This window comes from Camelus ferus, chromosome 11, assembly GCF_009834535.1.
Source record: "Camelus ferus isolate YT-003-E chromosome 11, BCGSAC_Cfer_1.0, whole genome shotgun sequence".
Taxonomy (NCBI): domain Eukaryota; kingdom Metazoa; phylum Chordata; class Mammalia; order Artiodactyla; family Camelidae; genus Camelus; species Camelus ferus.
Genome location: NC_045706.1, coordinates 8754595 through 8773839, shown reverse-complemented (window position 1 = coordinate 8773839; position 19245 = coordinate 8754595). Strand labels below are relative to the sequence as shown.

At 49.9% G+C, this 19245-nt stretch overlaps 1 protein-coding gene across 2 annotated transcripts in view; it reads left to right on the top strand.

Moving 5' to 3' along the window:
- Positions 1-10807: 10807 nt before the first annotated feature.
- HTRA1 (HtrA serine peptidase 1) overlaps positions 10808-19245 on the top strand; it is a 49553-nt gene continuing 41115 nt past the window's right edge. Inside the window, exon 1 of one of the 2 annotated variants that reach the window (XM_032490728.1) lies at positions 10808-11424. In XM_032490728.1, the coding sequence (XP_032346619.1) occupies positions 10830-11424 (595 nt within the window). In that variant the 5' untranslated portion in view covers positions 10808-10829. The remainder of the gene's footprint in view (positions 11425-19245) is intronic. The other variant, XM_032490729.1, reaches the window with a different exon arrangement.

Below are 19245 nucleotides of genomic sequence, written 5' to 3'. Positions count from 1 at the left end.
CTTGGTAGGGAGAGATAATTAGGTTTATTTACTTATTTATTTATTTATTTTTAGCGGGGTTACTGGGATTGAACCGAGGACCTTGTGCCTGCTAAGCGTGCACTCTACCACTTGAGCTATACCCTCCCCCTTCTTTCCTCCATTTTAAATTGCCCATTTCCCCCAGTATTAATAGTCAGTACAGAAAATAAAAAGAAGCAGAAACTATCAACCATCACCCATCACCCCTCCACCCAGAAAGAACCACTGTTAACACTCAGACTTTGTTCCATCTAGGTTTGAGTCTGATGATCATTTTCTTAAACAATCAGGAGCAAACAGCATGCACAGTTTTATATCCTGCATTTCTTGTTCAGTGCAGAAGTAACCCCCTGGGTCGTTACTCTGTTTCCTCTGAAATCTCAAACCAGGGAAACTGGGCCCTTCTCAAGGATTTCCTGAAATCTCGTTGAATGATCACAGTGGTTGGGCTTGTTCTTCCTGAAGCTGAGGGTTCTGGCTTTTTCTCCCTCCCTCCTATCCAGCTGCAGGTCTTCGGGGCAGAAAGGCAGGTGTAAATGCAAGAGACTCAGCTTTCAGGTCTGAGTTCTAAAATGGGGTAGTTAATTTTTTTTTTAAAGGAATTGATAGTCAATTTAATAACTGAGTGCCAGGTGCTAGGTTAGGCTTGGCTACCCAGAAATTGTTCCCAAGAAGTGGAGTCCAGTGGGAGAGAAGGCGATGCCAGACTCTATGGTGTGAGGTGACGCTAAGGAAGGATGGAGAAAGGGCTGTGGCTGCGGGCCCAGTGGAAAAGTACCCCGGCATGAATCATCATGGATAATGCGCTGCCGGTGCCATGCCATCGCCATCCAGGAGTGCTGACGGTGACAGCTGGAAGTCATGTCACAAATGGAACCAAGTTTAAGGGAACAAAGTAAATGAAAATTCAAGCTGAAAATGTATTACTTCAAGGCAATACCCGGCTTCCGCTGCGAGCAAACATCTGACTCAGCCAAGATGAGACCAGGGTCTGCTGTGTGGCTGGTGCTGTCTGGCTCAGTGGGCAGGCAGTGTCCTGTTCCTGCCAGGGGGTGGGCAGGGGATTGTTGGGGGGCAAGTGGTGGCTCATCTGAACACAGTTTGGGCTGATTAAATAAGGGCTGAAGATTAGACAAATGGAATTCCCAGTGCCACCGAATTTTGGATCTCTCAGGACATTATGCTGGCTTTAGAAAAACTGGATGGTTTAAACAGGTGTTCCTGTAGCATCAATTACCTCTGCAGTTCCCCATGCTACCAGCTGAGCTATCGAAGGGTGCAATTCATGTAGCATCAATACATAGAAATAGCCTGTTCGTGATTCTCAGCCAGGCTGCTCACTGGAGTCTCTGGGGGGCCCTGAAAACTGGATAGCAGAGATGCTCAATCACAACTCCTAGAGGGTCTTTTAAAAAATATTTTTATTTTTTAATTTTTTTGTGTTTTTTTTTGGGGGGGTGAATTAAATTTATTTAGCTATTTGTTTATTATTACTTTTTAATGGAGGCACTGGGGATTGAACCCAGGACCTCATGCATGCTAGGCATGCTCTCTACCACTGAGCTATATACACCTGCCCCCCTCAGGGTCTTTTTAAACAGTTTTATTAAGATAGAATTCAAATAGCATACAATTCACCATATAAAAGTGTACAATTCAATGGTTTTTAGTATGTTCACAGATATGTGCAACCGTCACCACAGTCAGTTTTGAAATATTTCCAAAAAGAAACCCTGTGTGCCTTAGCTATATTCTCTCCATCCCCTCATCCTCCCCACAGCCCCTCCACAGCCCTAAGCAACCACTAATCAACTTTCGATCTCTGCGGACTTTCCCGTTCTAGACCTTGAATGTGAATGAACTCGTAGAGTATGGAGTCTTTTGTGACTGGCTTCCTCCACTTGGGTAGTCCATCACGAGGTAATCCCAAGGAAGAGCTGGTGAATCTCTCACGAGGATCACCCCTGTCATGGCATGAATAGCATGTATCAGTCCTTCGTTCTTTTCTACGGCTGCGTAACATTCCATCATATAGCTCTACCACATCAGTGGGACACCTGGGTTGTTCCCACATTTTGGCTATTGTGAATAATGTTGCTATGAGCACTAATGCACCAGTTTCTGGATATATTCGTTTGTGTCTCTTGGGTATACACCTAGACATGGAGTTGCTGCTAAATCTTGTGTTCAATTATTTAAGGAGCAGCCAGGCTGTTTTTCAAAGTGGCTGTACCATTTTCCATTCCCAACAGCAGTGAATGAGGGTTCCCATTTCTCCACATCCTCTCCATTTCTTGCTACCGCCCAGCTTTTTGATTCTAGTCACCCTAGTGGGTGTGAAATGGGATCTCACTGTGGCGTTGATTTGCTGATTTGTTGATGGTTAACAATGTTAAGAATCTTTTCACGTGCTCCTTGGTGCCTTTTTTTTCCCTTTTAAAAAAGTTTTTTTATTTTGAAATAATTTTAGGGTTAGAGAAAAGATGCAAAATTTGTACAAAACTCTCATGTACCCTAGGCCCGGATACATCATTCTCCATCTCTGAAACGTTTGAGTAAGTTACAGAAGGCCCGTGACCGCTAAATACTTCAGTGTGTCTTTCCTTAAAACAAAACAAAGCAAAACAAACAAAACAAAACAAAACACTAACTTTCTCTTATGCAACCACAGTAAAATGATCAAAATCAGAAAATCAACACTGACTCAATACTATTGTTCACTGAATTTATTCAATTTTGCCAAATTCCTGGTACTGTCATTTTTTAAAAAGCTTTTTTAAAAGATGATTCTAATAGATTCCAGGGATCTCTGTCACCCCCTCTCGCTGAAGAAGACAATGAAAGCTAGAAAGAACGCCTGCCCCGAGGTCACCAGCAATTTGGGGCAGTTTTCAGGATGCCTCAACCCCTGGGGCAACTTTGTGTGACTTGGGAAAAGATGCCTCTCCCGGAGCTGAACCAGATGTGCAGCCGGCCTGCACGGGGACAGCACCCTGGTCACTGTGTCATGCCCCCTGCACCTGGCACAGGGCACATTCTCCATCCAGGACTGGCTGTAGCTGGGGAGGAGAAGGAGGACGGGAGAGCCGGGGCTCCTGAGGGCACGGGACAGTGAGTCCGTTCTGCTTAGTTGGATGTCCGCCCTTCATTTCCGCCCTTGGAGAGTCTGTGCTTGACATCTGAGGGCGAGGGTGGGGGGAGCTGGTTACAAGCAGAGGGGCAAACTCTTTCCATGTTGCACAACAGGATCCCAGCTGCTAAAATCCTTGTCGATACTGTGTCTTCTCTCTCCTTTCAGAACCTGCTTCCAGAGACCACCCCTCTTCGTCGACTCCCCCATCCCTCAGACCAGCTTCTGCCCTGGTCCTGGTGGTCTTTCCAACACACAAATCGGAGCATATCCTGCTCCTGATTAAAACCCTGTATCTAGATGAAGCCCGGGTTCCTTCATATTCAATAAAGCAGAGCAGTGGCTGTCTGTGCTCTGTTCTTCCCTACCCACTGGCCCCTAATTCCCACTCACTTCGTAAGACTTACTCCGAGGAAGCCACTCTGAGACCGGTTATTTGCTCCCCCATGGAAGCCTTGCTTCTGCCCCGTAATACCACCCGGAGGGTGTATATGGAGACAGGTTTGCAACCAGAGAAGGATGGAGAGGGGACACAGATGAATCGACTAGTGCCTTGTTATCCAAAGTGGTGTCTCCAGACACCACTGAAACTTGCTAGAAATGCGAATTCTCGGGGCTACCCCAGACCTGTCCAATCAGACTTAGGGGGTGGAGCTCAGCATCTGAGCTGTTGCCAGCCCTCCAGGTGCACGCTCAGGCTTGAGACACCTGGTCTAGTAACTATGGCCACAGGGAGGTCCAGGCAGGACCAGACCTTCTCTGGTTCATGTAATTCAAAGTACTTGTTCTCTGCATCTGGTGCATCAAGAATGTTAACAAATATTTGCGGTGCACCTACTCTGCGCCAGACAAAGGAAACAGGAAGATGAGCTGGTTGGGAGGATGTGACCAGGTTAGTGGAATCCCAAAGCCTGTAGAAGGCCATCTGGGCAGCCCCTCCACTTGGTGGTGGGGTTTGGGGTAAACACCAATGGAAGCAGAGACCTCAGCCATCAGTGCCTTCTGGTCCGGGTTTTTAAAGTAGACATTGGGAAGTTTGCATAATTCTTTTATATTCTCACAGCTTTACGTATCTCGTGGTTTTCATTAGTTTAAGGACTAAAAAAAAAAAAAAAAAAAACAACAAAAAACACTTGGCAGTATATGTAAGAAAACAACAATTCAAGTTTGCAGAGAAAGAATCTGGGCCTTCTAGGTCAAGTTGGTTGACTTCCAAGCGCCTTAGAGATCCTATTGCTAAATAAACTTAGCAATTAAGCTTTTTAATGCTTTTCGAATTTTGACACTTTGGGGTACTTTAGTGCCTATATAACTAGATGGTGAGATAACTCAAAAGTTGGAACCCCCCCTTCCCTTTAAACAGTCTTTTCACAAGCACCTTTAAAATTCTGGCTCATAATTTCCTTGAGTCAAAGTCAAACAATCTTGCCTAAAAGACAGCATGTTCTGTATGTGACTTTGTTCACATACAGGTGAAGGGGGGTCAGATCTGGTTCACATATGGGTGAAAGGGGTCAAAATGTACAAACTTTCAGTTATATGATGAACGAGTCCTGGGGATGTAATGTACAGCATGGTGATTACAGTTAATAATATTGTATTACATATTTGAAAGTTGCTAAGAGAGTAGATCTTAAAAGTTCTCATCACAAGAAAAAAGTGTGTATCTATTCATGATGATAGACGTTGACTGGAATTACTGTGGTGATCATTTCATAATATATAAATACCCCATCATTGTGTTGTACACCTTAAACTAATAAAATGGTATATGTCAATTACACCTCAATCAAATGCACGCTTACAAACAATATCATTTGCAGAAACACATTGAACCATTAGAATGACTGACAGCAGGACAGAGGTGGGGAGATGGATATGTGAATAAAAGAGAATAAATAAATACATAAAGAAGCAAGAGTGGAAAAATATAAAAAATATGTTTACTCTATCCTCTGCACTGAGGTCCAAAATAAATACATCAACAAAAATATGAAACATCCTTTAAAAAAGAACTATACATTCAAAAAAAACTCTTAAATGTTAAAAAAATATTTTCTTTAAAAATAAAAAAAAACCTTTTCTGAAGGCAGTTTTTTTTTTTTCCCAATAAGTGTTTTTCCAACTAATTTCTGAATTATATTTTCCAGGGCACATTTTGTGACTAACCCAAGAGGCAAGCAGGATGCTACCTTCGTTCGCTACATAAAGGTGATATCATCAACCCACGATCAGCGGGGTTTGCATTTTGGTTTGTTTTCTGTGATGTGGTGCTGGTTTGTGTTGACTCATCCGAACTCCTCAGCAAGGCACATGAACTTGCCCCAATCTCCCTTCCCATTCTTATTTCCTACCTGTCTAGACAAAGTGAGCTCCTCGCTGCTCTTTAAACAGCCTTGTCATAATTCTGTGCCTTTAGACATACTCCCTGTGCCTTCTTTCCAAGGTCACTTCCTCCATGAAATTTTTTCCAACTTGGCCAGGAAGAGTTAATTACACACAAGTGGCAAGAAACAGAATGACCTGGGTACCAGATCTCACCTCTAACACTGATGAGCTGCATGACCTCAGTAATTTCCTGGATTTTTCCAAGCCTCAGTTTCCTTATTTAAAAAACAAGTTTGTAATAATAATAATACCTACACTACGGGTTGTTGTAAGGCTTGTATTTTTAAACTACTGGGAATCTGCCGGTGCTCAGTAAATGCTGGTTCCCATCCTCCCCTCCAAAAAATAAAAAAGTCAAACAATCTTGCCTGAAAGGCAGAATGTTCTACATGTGACCCTGTTCAGCTTTTCACGCTGCTCCTGAATGACAGAAAATCGACAAGCTGTCATTCATTACACTTTGGTGGCTGCCTGTGGATCTATTTGAACTTGGGTCTGTCCAATATTTGGTCACTGAGAGTGGAAAAAATTGGTCATGCACCATGCGCTTTTAATTTTCTAAAACAAATATATTGGAAAGATCCAATTAGTGCAAACATGGACTGCTGGTCTTTTGCAGTTGATTTACGGGACAGGTTAGTCTAAATTAATGAAAGATCTGAATTATAGGTCCTGAAGGTTTGAAAGGACACAGAGCAGCAGCCCGGTCTAGACTGGTTTTAGGAGGGTCCTTCTTTAATTAATAGACATGAATATTTTGTGATTTGATATTAGAAATGTTAATATTTCTAAAGTGCTTTAGAAGATCTCAAAAATATTTTAAACATCCTCACCATTGGCACTAGTTTTGAAGGAGGGGTTTGCTGGGAAGAGGTCGCTGTGGAAATGAATTAACTATTACAAAGCTAATGGAATCTCTTTCCTTCTTATCCCATTGAGTTAAGCTAACTGCAACTTCAATATAATTCAAAGTGCTCCTTCACCTAAAATCTATATTTAAAAATGCCTGTTACTGAATCCACTTTTTTCAGTCTACCATCCATACTGCAGCATGGTGATTCTGCCAAAACACAGCTCCTTAAAAGCCTAGTGGAACTTCTCACCAGCATCAGTGCAAGCCCAAATTCCTTAGGAGGACAGCAGAGCCCTTCACAACCTGGGCCCCCACTCCAGCTGCCTCTCCTGCCCACGGGGACCCCTTTCCTGCCTGCAGCCACGCTTGAATTTCCCCAACAGGGTGGACTCATAACATCGACCCCCAGGGAAGTCCTGCCCACCCCCCAAGATGCAGCTCAGTCAGTACCTCTCTAACATCCCGATTTCCCCTCTCCCCAGTGCCCCTGCATGTGTTTTCTTATCCTTCTCTCTACAGTGTAACAGGCGCTGGTTTCATGTAGCTCACGGGGTGCACCCGTGCTGCTATCTACACTTGAATGAATTAAAATGAAAGAAAAAGAAAATTCAGTTTCTCAGTCCCACTTGCCACATGTGCAATGCTCAGCAGGCACACATAGTGACTACTGTTCTGGACAGCACAAGTAGAGAGTGTTCCCGTCACTGCAGGAAATGCTGGACTTTGAGCTCCTTGGGGGCAGGGGCTCAGTCATTCACTACCACATCTCCAGTGTCCAGGAGAGTGTCTGGCAGATGCTCAAGAAGTTTCTCTTGAACTAAACACAGACTGTCTTCAGGGAAGCAGGACCAGGGAGTGCCTGTCGTCACAGAAGGTGATGGCCTTCTGACTGTGGAGTGGCGGGAGGGGATAGGAGGAAAGGGAGCCAGAACCAGCTCAGAGGTCACCTTTTATCTGGGGGGCCAGGGTTCTGTTACTATGGAGAGGGGGGAAATGGGTGCTAGTGGAAACTCAGGCTATCTGGCCCCCTGCGACCAGAGGACAGCCTGGCTTGAGGGCAGCTTGGATGAGAGCATGGAGCACTTTGGATGTCAAGATAAGAAGTCTGGACTTCGTTTGAGTGGGACTGAGAGAAATCAGGGCGTAGGGGAGTGTGAAGACTGGAAGAGTCAGAATATTACTTGAGGAACTGAGCTTCCAGTCCTGTGGATTAGGAAAGGCAGTAGGGGCCCCCACCCATTCAGGGTCCTTCCTGCAGTCAGGAGGCCCCACGTGGGAGATCTTTCTCCTTTTGGGAAGCACAGGCATGTCTGCTTTGTTCCAGTGCAGAAGCCCCATTTCCTAACCCAGGCTTTGGCAACCATGGTGTTTCATTGTTCATTATTCATGAATAGACTTGACTTTGTTCAAAATTAAGGCTTACAAGCTGTAAATCTGGGCCACAGAGAGGATGGCAGGGAACTTGCCTGTGTGGCTTCAGAATTGCCCCCTTTTCTCTGGAAAAATCCTCTCTAGGAATCTGTGCCCAGACCCAGTGAGTGAGAAATGACTTTCCATGGTGTATTAAAAAAATGCATCTTTTAAGAAACTGTCTTTATGAATGGCATCAGAGTGGGGGAGAAATGAAGGAGAGAAAGAGTAACCCTTTCAGATCAAAAGCATTATTTCTAGATACGGAGATGTTATGACAAAGGGAAGGTCAGTGATGAGCCCATGATGCCAGGTTTCACCTGCTTTATTCTGCGTCCTTTCAAATGTGCCCTCTCATGGACACACAATGGCAAACACAGAACATCCTCTGTGGACTGTTCAGGGCTCCCATAATCCTTCTAGAGGGACTTTAATTTTTTTTAACTGAGCATCCATGGACTTGTTGGGACACCACCGGTCAAGTTGTCTCCTCAGTGATCTGTGTTACCTTCAGAGCAGGGAGGTGAGCTGCACTCACACCTGGGAGATGATCGTGATGTGATCGTGGTCCTTCTAAAATCTTGGGCATTTCCAATCCTGCTTCTCAGGTACTGCTCCGTCTTCCATTCCTCCCTCTGTTGATTCCTCCAGATGAAAACACCAGCATGGCTTTCAATGGCAGGGAGGTACATCTTGCTTCCCTGGTAGAACTGCCGTGTGGCGTCTACAGCTTGCACTTCTGATCATCACAGTCAAACACCTCTTCTAGGCTGTGAACCATCACGGGAGTGATTCTATTGCCAAAAACACACTTAGGTCAGTTGCTCCAGGGAGACCCGCAGTCACTGCCATTTTCTTGGTGAAGGTCCCTGAGGGCCTTACACAACTTGCAGAAAGTCACAGAATTAAGGACCGAAAGTGGGATCTGGGATCCAAGCCCATCAGATGACATGGTTCCTGCCTCCTTCACTAGGTCATGGTAACTCACACTGGAGGGGAGGAAGGGCGTTTCAGGTAGAGAGGAGAGCATGAGCAAGGCACAGAAACTTTAAACAGGAAGGTATGCTCCAGAAAATGCAAGTTATTCAGCGCTGGGGGAGTAAAGAGTGTGTGGTGGGGGGATGGGATGGAGAACGGGGCAAGGGAGTGATGGGGACTCAGTGGGATCCTCAGAGACTTATTCTCTGACAAGGGAGGAGCTTGGATAAGCTGTGGTCACATTTTGTTTTGAATCGGTTAGTTCACTCTGCAGTCTGGCCACTTGGCTGGAGGGTGGAATGGGAGCTTGCAGAGTTTAGAAGGTGTCCTGGCTCCATCACTCTTAACTTGTGGTGTGACTCTGGGCAGTCACTTATCCTTTCTGGCCCTCAGTGTTGTCATCTGTCAAATACGAGTATTGGGATGAAAAGAAGTTTTCACCAATTTATTCACCTCAGGCCCCGTTGATCTCATCTGCCCGCTGAACTGCAGTGGGGAAAGTGTTTATCTCCTGATGGGACTTTGCTAATTATTCCCTTCACCCAGTCCACCCCCTTTTGGGGCGATCACAGCTAGCCAGGCACTCAGAGCCTCTCATCAGCAGAGGTATTGCCCTCATCAGTATCTGGCTAAGTGAATTGTGGATGAAGGCCTCACTTCCCACAAGGATGAGGTTCTGGCTTTAGGAAGTACTGCCATGGGGTCTAGGGATCCCGATTGGGGACCCCAACGTCTTTGTCATGCCCCAGGCTGCTGGACCTCCTTCTTCAGGGATCTTGGTCCCAGGGATGCCTCTGGACCCTGGATGCTAACTTACCTCACATTGGGAGGTGCTCTGAGGGGGGGAGGGTTATACATATTTGGATTTTACTTTTATACTGTTTTTGTTGGAAAAGTACCACGTGCGCAAATACAGAAGAATGGTGAAAAGTCACTAAGCGTCTAGCGCCCCTCCCCACCAAGGGCGGCCGTCTCAGCCCAATTGTACCCACTCGCCCTTGGGAGCCTCTGCCCGGCCTGGCCCAAGGCTGCGCGAGCCCGCCTCTTTCTGGGTCCTCCGGCGCAAGCTTTGCCCGTCTGCTCGGTGTTGGTTTGGAGGCCGCCACCGGCCTGGCACAGCCTGGGCATGGGGACCCATCTCCAGGGTCGCCACTGCTCCTCCTGGGGACGCCGAGACTGGCATCTGTTCCAAATGATGCACTGAGGTCTCTCAAGTGCAAGATCAAAGGCGAACTCTTCCATTTAATAACAACAATGTATTGAGATAATCATGCACGTGGTGAAAAACTCAAACACTACAACGCCCCTCTCCCACCCAAGAATCCCCCGCCGACTCCGCGCATTATCAGCTTCTCGCGTTTCCTTCCGGAGCTGTTCCGTACATGTACAAGCACGCATCCCACCCATAACAACTTTTCAAAAGAATCTCATTCTGAAGATTATATTCTAATTACTTCTGCTCTTCTCTTTCTTTCACTTAACGGTGGGTTTGGGCGCTGGCTTTCTGCCAGGTCCACGGGCCCCGCCTTCTTTGTACAGCTGCACAGGGTCCACGGTCACGGTCTCGCGTGCCGCGCACTGGGGTCAGTTCCAGAGAGGTGCTCGTCCTCCTCCTCTGGAGCGCGTGACCGGGGCGAGCGGTGTCACCGCCGCCCGGGGTCTGGGCCACGGCCCCTCCCGCGGCCGGGGCGGGACCCCAACTCGGCACTTTGCGGGAACTTTCCCGGGCGCTCGCGCGCGGGGCCGCCGCCGGTTCCCCTGTGTAGAGCCTCTTTTTCATTTTAAGGTCGCGAGTCGCGGGGAGGGAAACCGCGAAAGGAGGCTACGTGGGAAGCGTAGACCGGGAAACCGAGCCCAGAGAGCCGGCTGACCCACCCGCGCGCCGCCCCGCCCGCGCCCACGAGCCGCGCCGTGCCCAGGCGTGCCCGCCCTGCCCCCGCCGCGGGCGGTCCCCGGTCCAGCAGCCCGCCCGCCCTCCCGCCATCCGGCCGGCCCCCCTCCCGGGCGCCGTGCCCGTCCCCAAGGCGGCTCGTCACCGCCGCGAGGCCAATGGGCTGGGCCGCGCGGCCGCGCGCACTCGCACCCGCTCGCTCCGAGTCCCTCCCGCGCTCTCCCCGGCGCTGCTCTCAGGCCCTCGCCCAGCCCGCCGCCGCCGCTGCCGTCGGAGCCGCCATGCAGCCCCCGCGCGCCTCGTTCCTCCCGCTGCTGCTGCTGCTGCTCGCGGCGCCCGGCTCCGCGCTGCCTCCTCGGTCCGGCCGCTCGGCGCCCGGCGCCGCCGGGTGTCCGGAGCGCTGCGAGCCCTCGCGCTGCGCCCCGCCGCCGGGACACTGCGAGGGCGGCCGCGTCCGCGACGCGTGCGGCTGCTGCGAGGTGTGCGGCGCGCCGGAGGGGGCCGAGTGCGGTCTGCAGGAGGGTCCGTGCGGCGAGGGGCTGCAGTGCGTGGTGCCCTTCGGGGTGCCGGCCTCGGCCACGGTGCGGCGGCGCGCGCAGGCCGGCCTCTGCGTGTGCGCCAGCAGCGAGCCGGTGTGCGGCAGCGACGCCAAAACCTACGGCAACCTGTGCCAGCTGCGCGCCGCCAGCCGCCGCTCCGAGAGTCTGCACCAGCCGCCGGTCATCGTCCTGCAGCGCGGCGCCTGCGGCCAAGGTACCTGCACTCCGGGAGCTCCCGGGTCTCCCTGCCCCGTCCCCGACCCGCCCCCGCGGGACTGACGGGCTGGCCGACGGACAGCGAAGTGTTGAGGGGTGTTCCGAGTACCCACTGGCTGGGAGAGGCGGGCATTGGCCCCGGGGTGGCAGCGTTCCGCTGGCTTCCTCGGAACCGAGCTTTGCACCTAGCCCAGGGTCGGTTCCGCGCGCGGCGGGTCCTGGCCGCGCTCTGTCCCTAAGCCCGGAGCCCGGGTGACGGGACATCCCGCTCAATGGCTGGCTGCTGGGTGCCCCGCGGGGGGCCACACTGCATCAGGGCCCGGGGGACAAACAAGACAGGAATGTAGGCATAAAGAGAGTAGAGAAGTTAGGGGCTGGGAAAGGTGCCTTGGACTGAGCGAGCCCGAGGCGTTGGGACAAGGACTAATTTCTGGGGCTTTCCCTTCCTTCTCTGTATCTGCGCCCCTCCCCCCTTTAAAATTAAGCATGCATTCATTTTTTAAAAATTACTTATCCTGTCACTGAAAACTTTAACTTTTTATTTAAGAGTAACAGTACTGCCCGTCCAGCTCCCCAGTTTCCCCAGGTGACCCCCTGGGCAGGCACCGGTTTACTACCGCGGGCATTATAGCGGCGTCGCTGACTGCTTTGCTTCCCGTTTTGAGCCAACTCTACAAAAATGAAAGTGACTCCTTTTGAATTAGCTGAACGTGGCAATGGATCACGAAAAATGCAGAGGCAGGGGTTGGGGAGGGAGGGTTAGGGATGAGGAAGAAGTGTACATCTTTCCCTCTTTACGCATCTTTTCTCTATCAGCAAGCCCGGTCTTGGCGGGGGAGGTGGTGGTGATGGGGCGAAGGGTGGAGCGATCGTCTAACTCTCTCGCGGGACCTTCCGGAGAGATGCTTCTGCTCTCCAGTCAGAGAGACCATGTGGAAAAACAATACGGAGCTCAGCGTTGGCCAATCCAGCGGGGAAGGGACGGGCCAGCCCTGCTTGGCAGTGCACTTGGCTGCAGCCACACGCTGCCTCCTCACCGTGGCCAGTGCATGGAAAGGGAAAGCGGGGAGCCCAGCGTGAGGGGCTGGTCTAGGTTTTCTTTGTAGGAAAATAATGCGGCCGTAGGGCCTGCACAGTTTGACTGACACAGAGAGGAAGGTGCTAGAATGGGGTAGGTGACAGAGATGGTGTATTCCAGCAGCAGGGGAGCAGAGAGCCAGCCTCCGCCCTCAGGAAACAGACTAGAGGGTGGAGGAGAGTTATGCTGGAGAGAAGGGACCCTGCAGCGTCTGAGGTATGGGCATGAAAACACGTGCTGAGTCCGTGCGCCAGGTGTGTTACAGGTGTGACCCCACTTCGCGTTCACCACCTGGCGAGGAGGGAGCCCCTGCTGTCATTCTCACTTAAGGGTGGGGGAACTGCTTGCCCAAGGCCACTCAGCTGGAATTTGAACCTCCAGACAGTCATACTCAAAAGCAACCCAGTGCTTAACTCAAGGCTGGGGAAGAGAGGTCAGGCAGGGTAAAGGAAGTTTCTGGGGGGGAAGGGGCGGGGAGGGCAGGAAGTGCATCCCAGGTGGCCTGGGGAGAAGGCTGAGCAAAGTCTTGTTTGGGAGGTGGTGAATAGATTGGTGTGGCTGGGAATGATTGGGGAAGGCATCCAGAGTGACCCGGCTGTTGGCACAGAGTACCGGGGCCGAAGAGGCTGGCCTGTGCTACGCGTACTCAGATGTTCTTGAACCAGGGCAGCTCAAAAAAAAAAAAAAAAAAATTCCTGGATAGGACCAGCCTAGTGGTGGAATGCAGAATGTACCAGGGCGCGGAGTTAGGGCTAGTGCAATAGTCTGGGTGTGAGGTGATGACTTTAAAAAAGCACATTGTACGCTTATGTCAAAAACAAGCCAGCTGTTACTGTTTGGAGTCTCGCTGCGCGGGGTCTGGAGTAACTGGCACTATCCAAACACCTAATTTATTGCCAGTGAGGTGGAGTCACTTAGCAGGCCTTGGAGTTGGCAGAGTTGTTAATAGTCACCATGTGAAGGGAAACAGGTCCTCTCCCACTGGCCATCAGGCCTGCGGCAGGCTCCTGGGAGAGCCAGTGTGGGGACAGCCATGGAAGGATAAGCTTGGCGGTCTAGAAATGCCGGAGAGACAGACAGGGTGCAAAGCCATGTTCCTCTGTCCCTCTTTCTTCCTGCAAATATTTACTGAGCACTGCAGTGCGCCTGGCACTGCTTGTGTGTGTCTGCCTGGCACATTGGGGCACCTGGCAGATAGGTGGGTGGATGATGAATGAATAAGTGAATGAATGGAGAAACAAGAGGTGCTGGAGATACACGGCCATCCAGTCTTTCTTCAATGGAAAGCTTCGCTTTTGCTGCCCTTCTCCCCTCATCGAACACTCCACCCGCCCTTGACTTCCCGGAGGTACCTCTGAGGACAGGAGCCTGGGAGCCAAGACTTCATTCAGTGGAAGCCCTGCCCACGAGCAGGTCACCTGACGTCATTGTTAAATGCGGTGAATTGGCCGCCGGCTCTGGCTGAGAGGCTTGGCAGGAGTGCTGTTTTAGCTGGAGTGGACATGGGGGGCCTTACGGAGGAGGTGCTGTTGGACTAGAAGCCTGGAGTTGGAGCGAGGATGTGGAGAAGGAGCTCCCCAGACAGGAGCGGCTCCACGACTCACAGGATCATGAGGAGGGTTTGTCTGGAGCAGAGAGCCAGGCGGACAGGAGGGAGGAAATGCTGGCAAGGGGCACCCGGGAGCCACAGTGGATCGTTGGATGGCAAATGTGTCACCATCCAAAGGAAAGCCCTTTTATCTATAAGCTGTTTAACAAAGACTTCAGAGAGAGCCTCTAATCATGGTGCTGGAAATGTGCCGGCAAATCATTTATTTCAGAAATCAACACTGCTGTCAGGGTTTGGATGAGAAAGTAGATGGTTATACCACAGAACAAAGCTGTCATCTGCCACCAGGAGCAGTTTGGATTAGTTTAATGCAAAAATTACATACCAGTCAGGGGACTACAAAAAAGAAAGAAATTGCAATTAATAATAGTCTGATAGTGAGGGTTACATACATTTTGTGCTTGTTATGTGCCAGGTACGTGTTAACCCATTTGATTCTTCTCACCACCCTGGGAGGGTGTCCTGCAGTCCTTCCTGTGTTATAGCTGGGAGAGAGAGTCCCAGAGCAGCACCTCGCCCAGGACTTGAACCCATGCATCTGGTCCACAGCCCATTCATAATCACCATGCTGTGCTGTTGACAGAGAAACTGAGATTATAAGCCAACCCCAGCTAAGCTGAAGCTAATAGCTGAAATAAACAGTGCTCCAGATGGCCGTGGCCTTGAGATGAAACGTAGGACACGACACAGCTCTCTCTCCACCAGTGCGGGGGCTGGAGGACACTGTGGCCCCCAGTTGCCTTCAAGGCAGCCTTTGATGAAGGAAAGCAAAAAAGCAGAAGGGGCTGTGATAAAGATGCTTGCAGACCAGAGCTCCAGGCCCCAAGCCTCTGCTCTTGGGGAGAGAAAGGTCTCTCTGGACTCCCAGACATTGCAACAGACCAGCCAGAATGGGCAGCCTTGCAGATCTCTGCTAAAAATGGACAGGAAGCCAGGAAGGGAGCCTGAAAAAAGCTCTCCAAACGTCAGGAGTCTAGTCCGTTTCTCCTAGCACTCACTCCGGGAAAGCCCCCCTCAAGCAGCAGCCCGCAGTCCCGAGGTCTCCAAGCCCAGGAACTCCCCATCCTGGTCTCATGCCAGGCCTGATGAGGGAGGGCTTCTGAAGGTGGAGGCCGGTCACGCCTTCCTGATGCAGAACCACCACTGGCTTAGATGTCTTCTGAACAGTTTATAAGGCTTGGCTCACTCTGGTTGATTATCGTCTTTTATTCTCTGTTGGTTTTGCTAAAGAGTTAAAATATTGAGGTTTTATAAAATTAGTAAGCCAAGAGTATAGAAGCCAAGCGTTTGAGTAACTTCATTCCATCCAGAAGGGCTGTAAATAGGTTGCATTAGCGCTTAAAATAACTGCATTCAGTAAGAGATTATGGCTGGGACCATGAGCTAACTGCGGTCAGACGCCCGACAGCCTCGGGACTGCGGGGCTGGATCCTGAGTCCGTTTGCCGTTGTGTGCTCCTGGACGCAGTTTGATGCCTTGGATTGAGAAATCAGACTTTCCATGAGCTTATATTTCAAGTGAATAGCTCTGGTCAGGCTTAATTTGAAGAAGAAATCAAGCTTGGCAGTGGGTGAGGGTTCCTTGGAAGGGGTGGAGGGGGCGGCAGGCGGAGACTGGCCCTGACCCTTCCTAGGCTGTTACCTGGCCAGGTGACCAGCCCCTGACCTCTCAGAGCCTTGGCAATGAGGGGATTGGACCACATCTCTCCGAGGGCTCTTCTAGCTGGAATGGTGTGTGATTCTTGTAGGAAAATGAGTCTCTGAAGAATTGTGGTAACCTCATCAGTGTTTTAGAGCCTGGGCTGGCGTCTTTAAGCGTTCTTTCTTTTTCTCAAATTATTGATGATTCAAGCCAAGGTTGGTGTTGAATGCCTTTGGCCCATCTTGGGCCTGGTGACCTTGCACTGCAACTTTGTGCTGGCTGCTGAAAGCCCCTGGATGGCCACCGTGGTGACATGCCCAGCCCCAAGGTATAAGCTCTGTTGAACCTGGTGCCCCTTGCTGACCTGGGGGCTCTGAGGCCAGGCTGCATGGGTCCTCTGGGGAGAGAATCCTCCCCGAGCCCTTTATCCTTCCTTCCCCATCTCTACTGAGAAACTGAGACATACAGTCATTCCAGATGCTTTTCCAGAAGGCTCCCAGAAATGGCCGGGAAGTTGGTGTGGCCCAGTGCTACTGGGTGACATGTGACTAGAGCCACCGACAGGTACCAATGGACAACTCGCTGAAGGACAGAAATGAGTGGCAGCGAAGACACATGTCTGTTGCTGCTGGAAGGTTGCTGAGTCCAGGTTTCAGAATTAGTGACATGAGTGCTATTTCTTAATTCATTCAGAGCATTTATTGAGCACCTACTGTGTACTCAGAAGGTCCAAGTATAGGGAATTACAGGTGAGTAAAGCTGTGTAGCCTATGATCTCAAGGAGTTCGTAATAGGTCATATCATACCTGGCTTAAGGAGTCAGAGCACCACTTTCTAAATGTGTGACTTGTATGTGACGAACTCTCCAAGTCTCTTGTTTCCTCATCAGTAAAATAATAAAAATACATACATCGCATACGCATGTCCCAGGATTGTTGAAAGATGGAAGCACTCAATTATATGTTTTTGGTGCTTAGAGCTGTGCCCAGTGCATTACTAGAACTGGGTCAATATTAGCTGTAATAACATTTACCATCACCATCCCCATCATCAAGACATCTAACAAGGAGTCAGCTCAGTGGAGAAGTGCAGTGAGGATGTCTCCCTGCGGATAAGGTGGGCAGGTGGCTTAAAGACGGCATCACAGAGAAGGAGGGTGATGTGGGACCTGTGTGCTGGAGGCTGCCTTGGAATTTGCCAGTGAATACGTTAGAAAAGTTTCTCTGGGCAGAGGGAGTCAGATACCACCTTGGCTGTCACCTGCTGAAACCCCCAGTTGTTGTCTGGTTCGTCTGAGGCATGTGTGACTTCTCTTGAATGAAGAGCTGCGTGTCTGGAATCCCTGGGATTTTACAAATGTCACTCTTGAGTTGGTGATGCTCCAGAGACAGCGGGATATAGAAGCCCCAGGACCTTCTTGAATGATGCTTTGTTTGGTTTCCATGCTTTGGGACTTCTTCACGAGGAAAGATTTGTCACATCTTAAGGAAAAAAAAATTTGGGAGTCTACAGATAACCTATTATTTTAGATTCCTAGGACAAAGTGTGAAGTCAGCGCATTCCATAAAAACAGTCCTCCACAGCATCACGTGACAGCAGCTGGTCCCTCACCAGGAGATAATCATGTCTCCTCGGGCACATGATGGTTTTGGAAGGCATATTGTAGTGGCTGGAATTTTTGATAATTTTCAAATTTGAATAAGCCCTGTCTTAATGAGTCAGAGCCTTGTGCAACATTTTCAAACTTCAGGAAACATCTTTTTCATTAGTTGTGCAATCAGATCTTGAGAAGAAGACAGTAGGCCTGTCTGCATGATGAGCTGGGTGTTTTGTTTTTTTTTCCTCAGAGTTTGGCGAGATTTGCAGTAGAGTTCCCTTTCACATAGTCTCGGGTGAGATTTTACTGGATCATCCAACAGTTGAGTCATCTCACACCCCATGACTAGGAGAGCCCTCTCTTTGGTGCCAGTATTCCAAGTGGCAGTCACCGCTTGGTGGGGATGGATGGACACAGAGGCTTCTTCTGCCAGTTGGGGTTGCCCAGACAGATGGCTGCCAACTGGTACAGAGGAGAGAAGGCTCAGCATTCAGGGTCACATCTGCTTTTCTTTTTCTCTGGCAGAGTGAGCTGGTATGGGGTCGGGGAGTGGTAAGATAGGGGACGGGGTTCTCCAGCACAGCCGGCTGGTGGGGAACAGCACTGGGCAGAACAGGGACGTGAAAGCTACCACCGCTGGGTGTGTTCAGGGGGTTGGGTGTGTGCTCATTGTGTTACGGGCCAACCTTGTGCTTCCCTCATCGCCACCCAGGGAGGGAGGAGCGTTATCTCGTCCTCTAGTAGAGGAAATAGGTGAGGCTCCAAGCAGTGACCGATAATTGTCCAAGGCGACCTGGGAGGACGACACAGAGTCAGGATCTGAGCCCAAGTTGGCCTCACCCCCAGCTGCCCTCAAGACTTCTTTGACTCAAGTGTTACTTGGAAGCGTGTTGTTTAATCTCCAGAGTCTTGGGGCTTTCCCAGCTCTCCTCTGTTATTTCTAGTTCAGTTTCATTGCAGTCTGAGAACAGACTTTGTATGATTTCTGTTCTTTTAAATTTGTTAGGATGTGTTTTCGGGTCAAGAATGCGGTCTCTCTTGCTGAGCGTCCCATATGAACAGCAGCCTCTTCTCCTCTTGTCGTGTGGAGTGTTCCATAAGCCTCAGTTAGGTCTTGGGGATTGATAATGCTTTTCGGGTCAACTGTGTCCTTACTGATCGTCTCCCTGCTTGGTCTGTCCATTCCTGGAAGATGAATGTTGAAGTTTCTGGAGTCTCTTCTGAAGCTCTGAACTGCTGTCTCCTTTATGGCCTCTGAGTGTTCTAGCCTCATCTTGGACCTTTTAGTTGCCAACTCCCTTTGGCCTCCGTTTCCTCATCTACAACGAGGGGATAACAGTGCTGCCAAGGAGACCTCAGAAGGACACTGTGAGGGTCAGATGAGATAATGAGTGTGAAGGTGCTTTGTCAACTTCCGGTGCTGGAGCACTGAGGTTGCAAGGAATTAGGACCTCGAATTGGCAATGCCAGACTCTTCCAGGACTCCCGGGAGAACCAGCACCAAACACGGGATCCAGAAATATGGAGAAAATAATATGCTTCCTGGGTGCCAAGACCTGGGTCACCTCTGGACTTGTCAAGCACTGACCTTCTGTTTCAGGGAAGCCAAAAGCAGAGCTCACTACCATCATCTCCCATGGCAGAATGCTTTGGCTCAAAACACTAGCATCCAAATATTATACAGGGCACACAACCATCTCTTGTGCCTACATCCTAGAGAACACATGCTCCTTATCGGGGAAGCCGTAGTCTGTATTCTGAGCTCCTCAGGCTGAGTTCCTATTGAACATTTGTTGGTCAAGAAATGGCCCGAGTTGAGGTTTCTTAGATCCTAGTTTGACATTTCTCCACCAGTTTGACATTTTTGGCTCTGAAAAATGTAGCTCAGTATGGT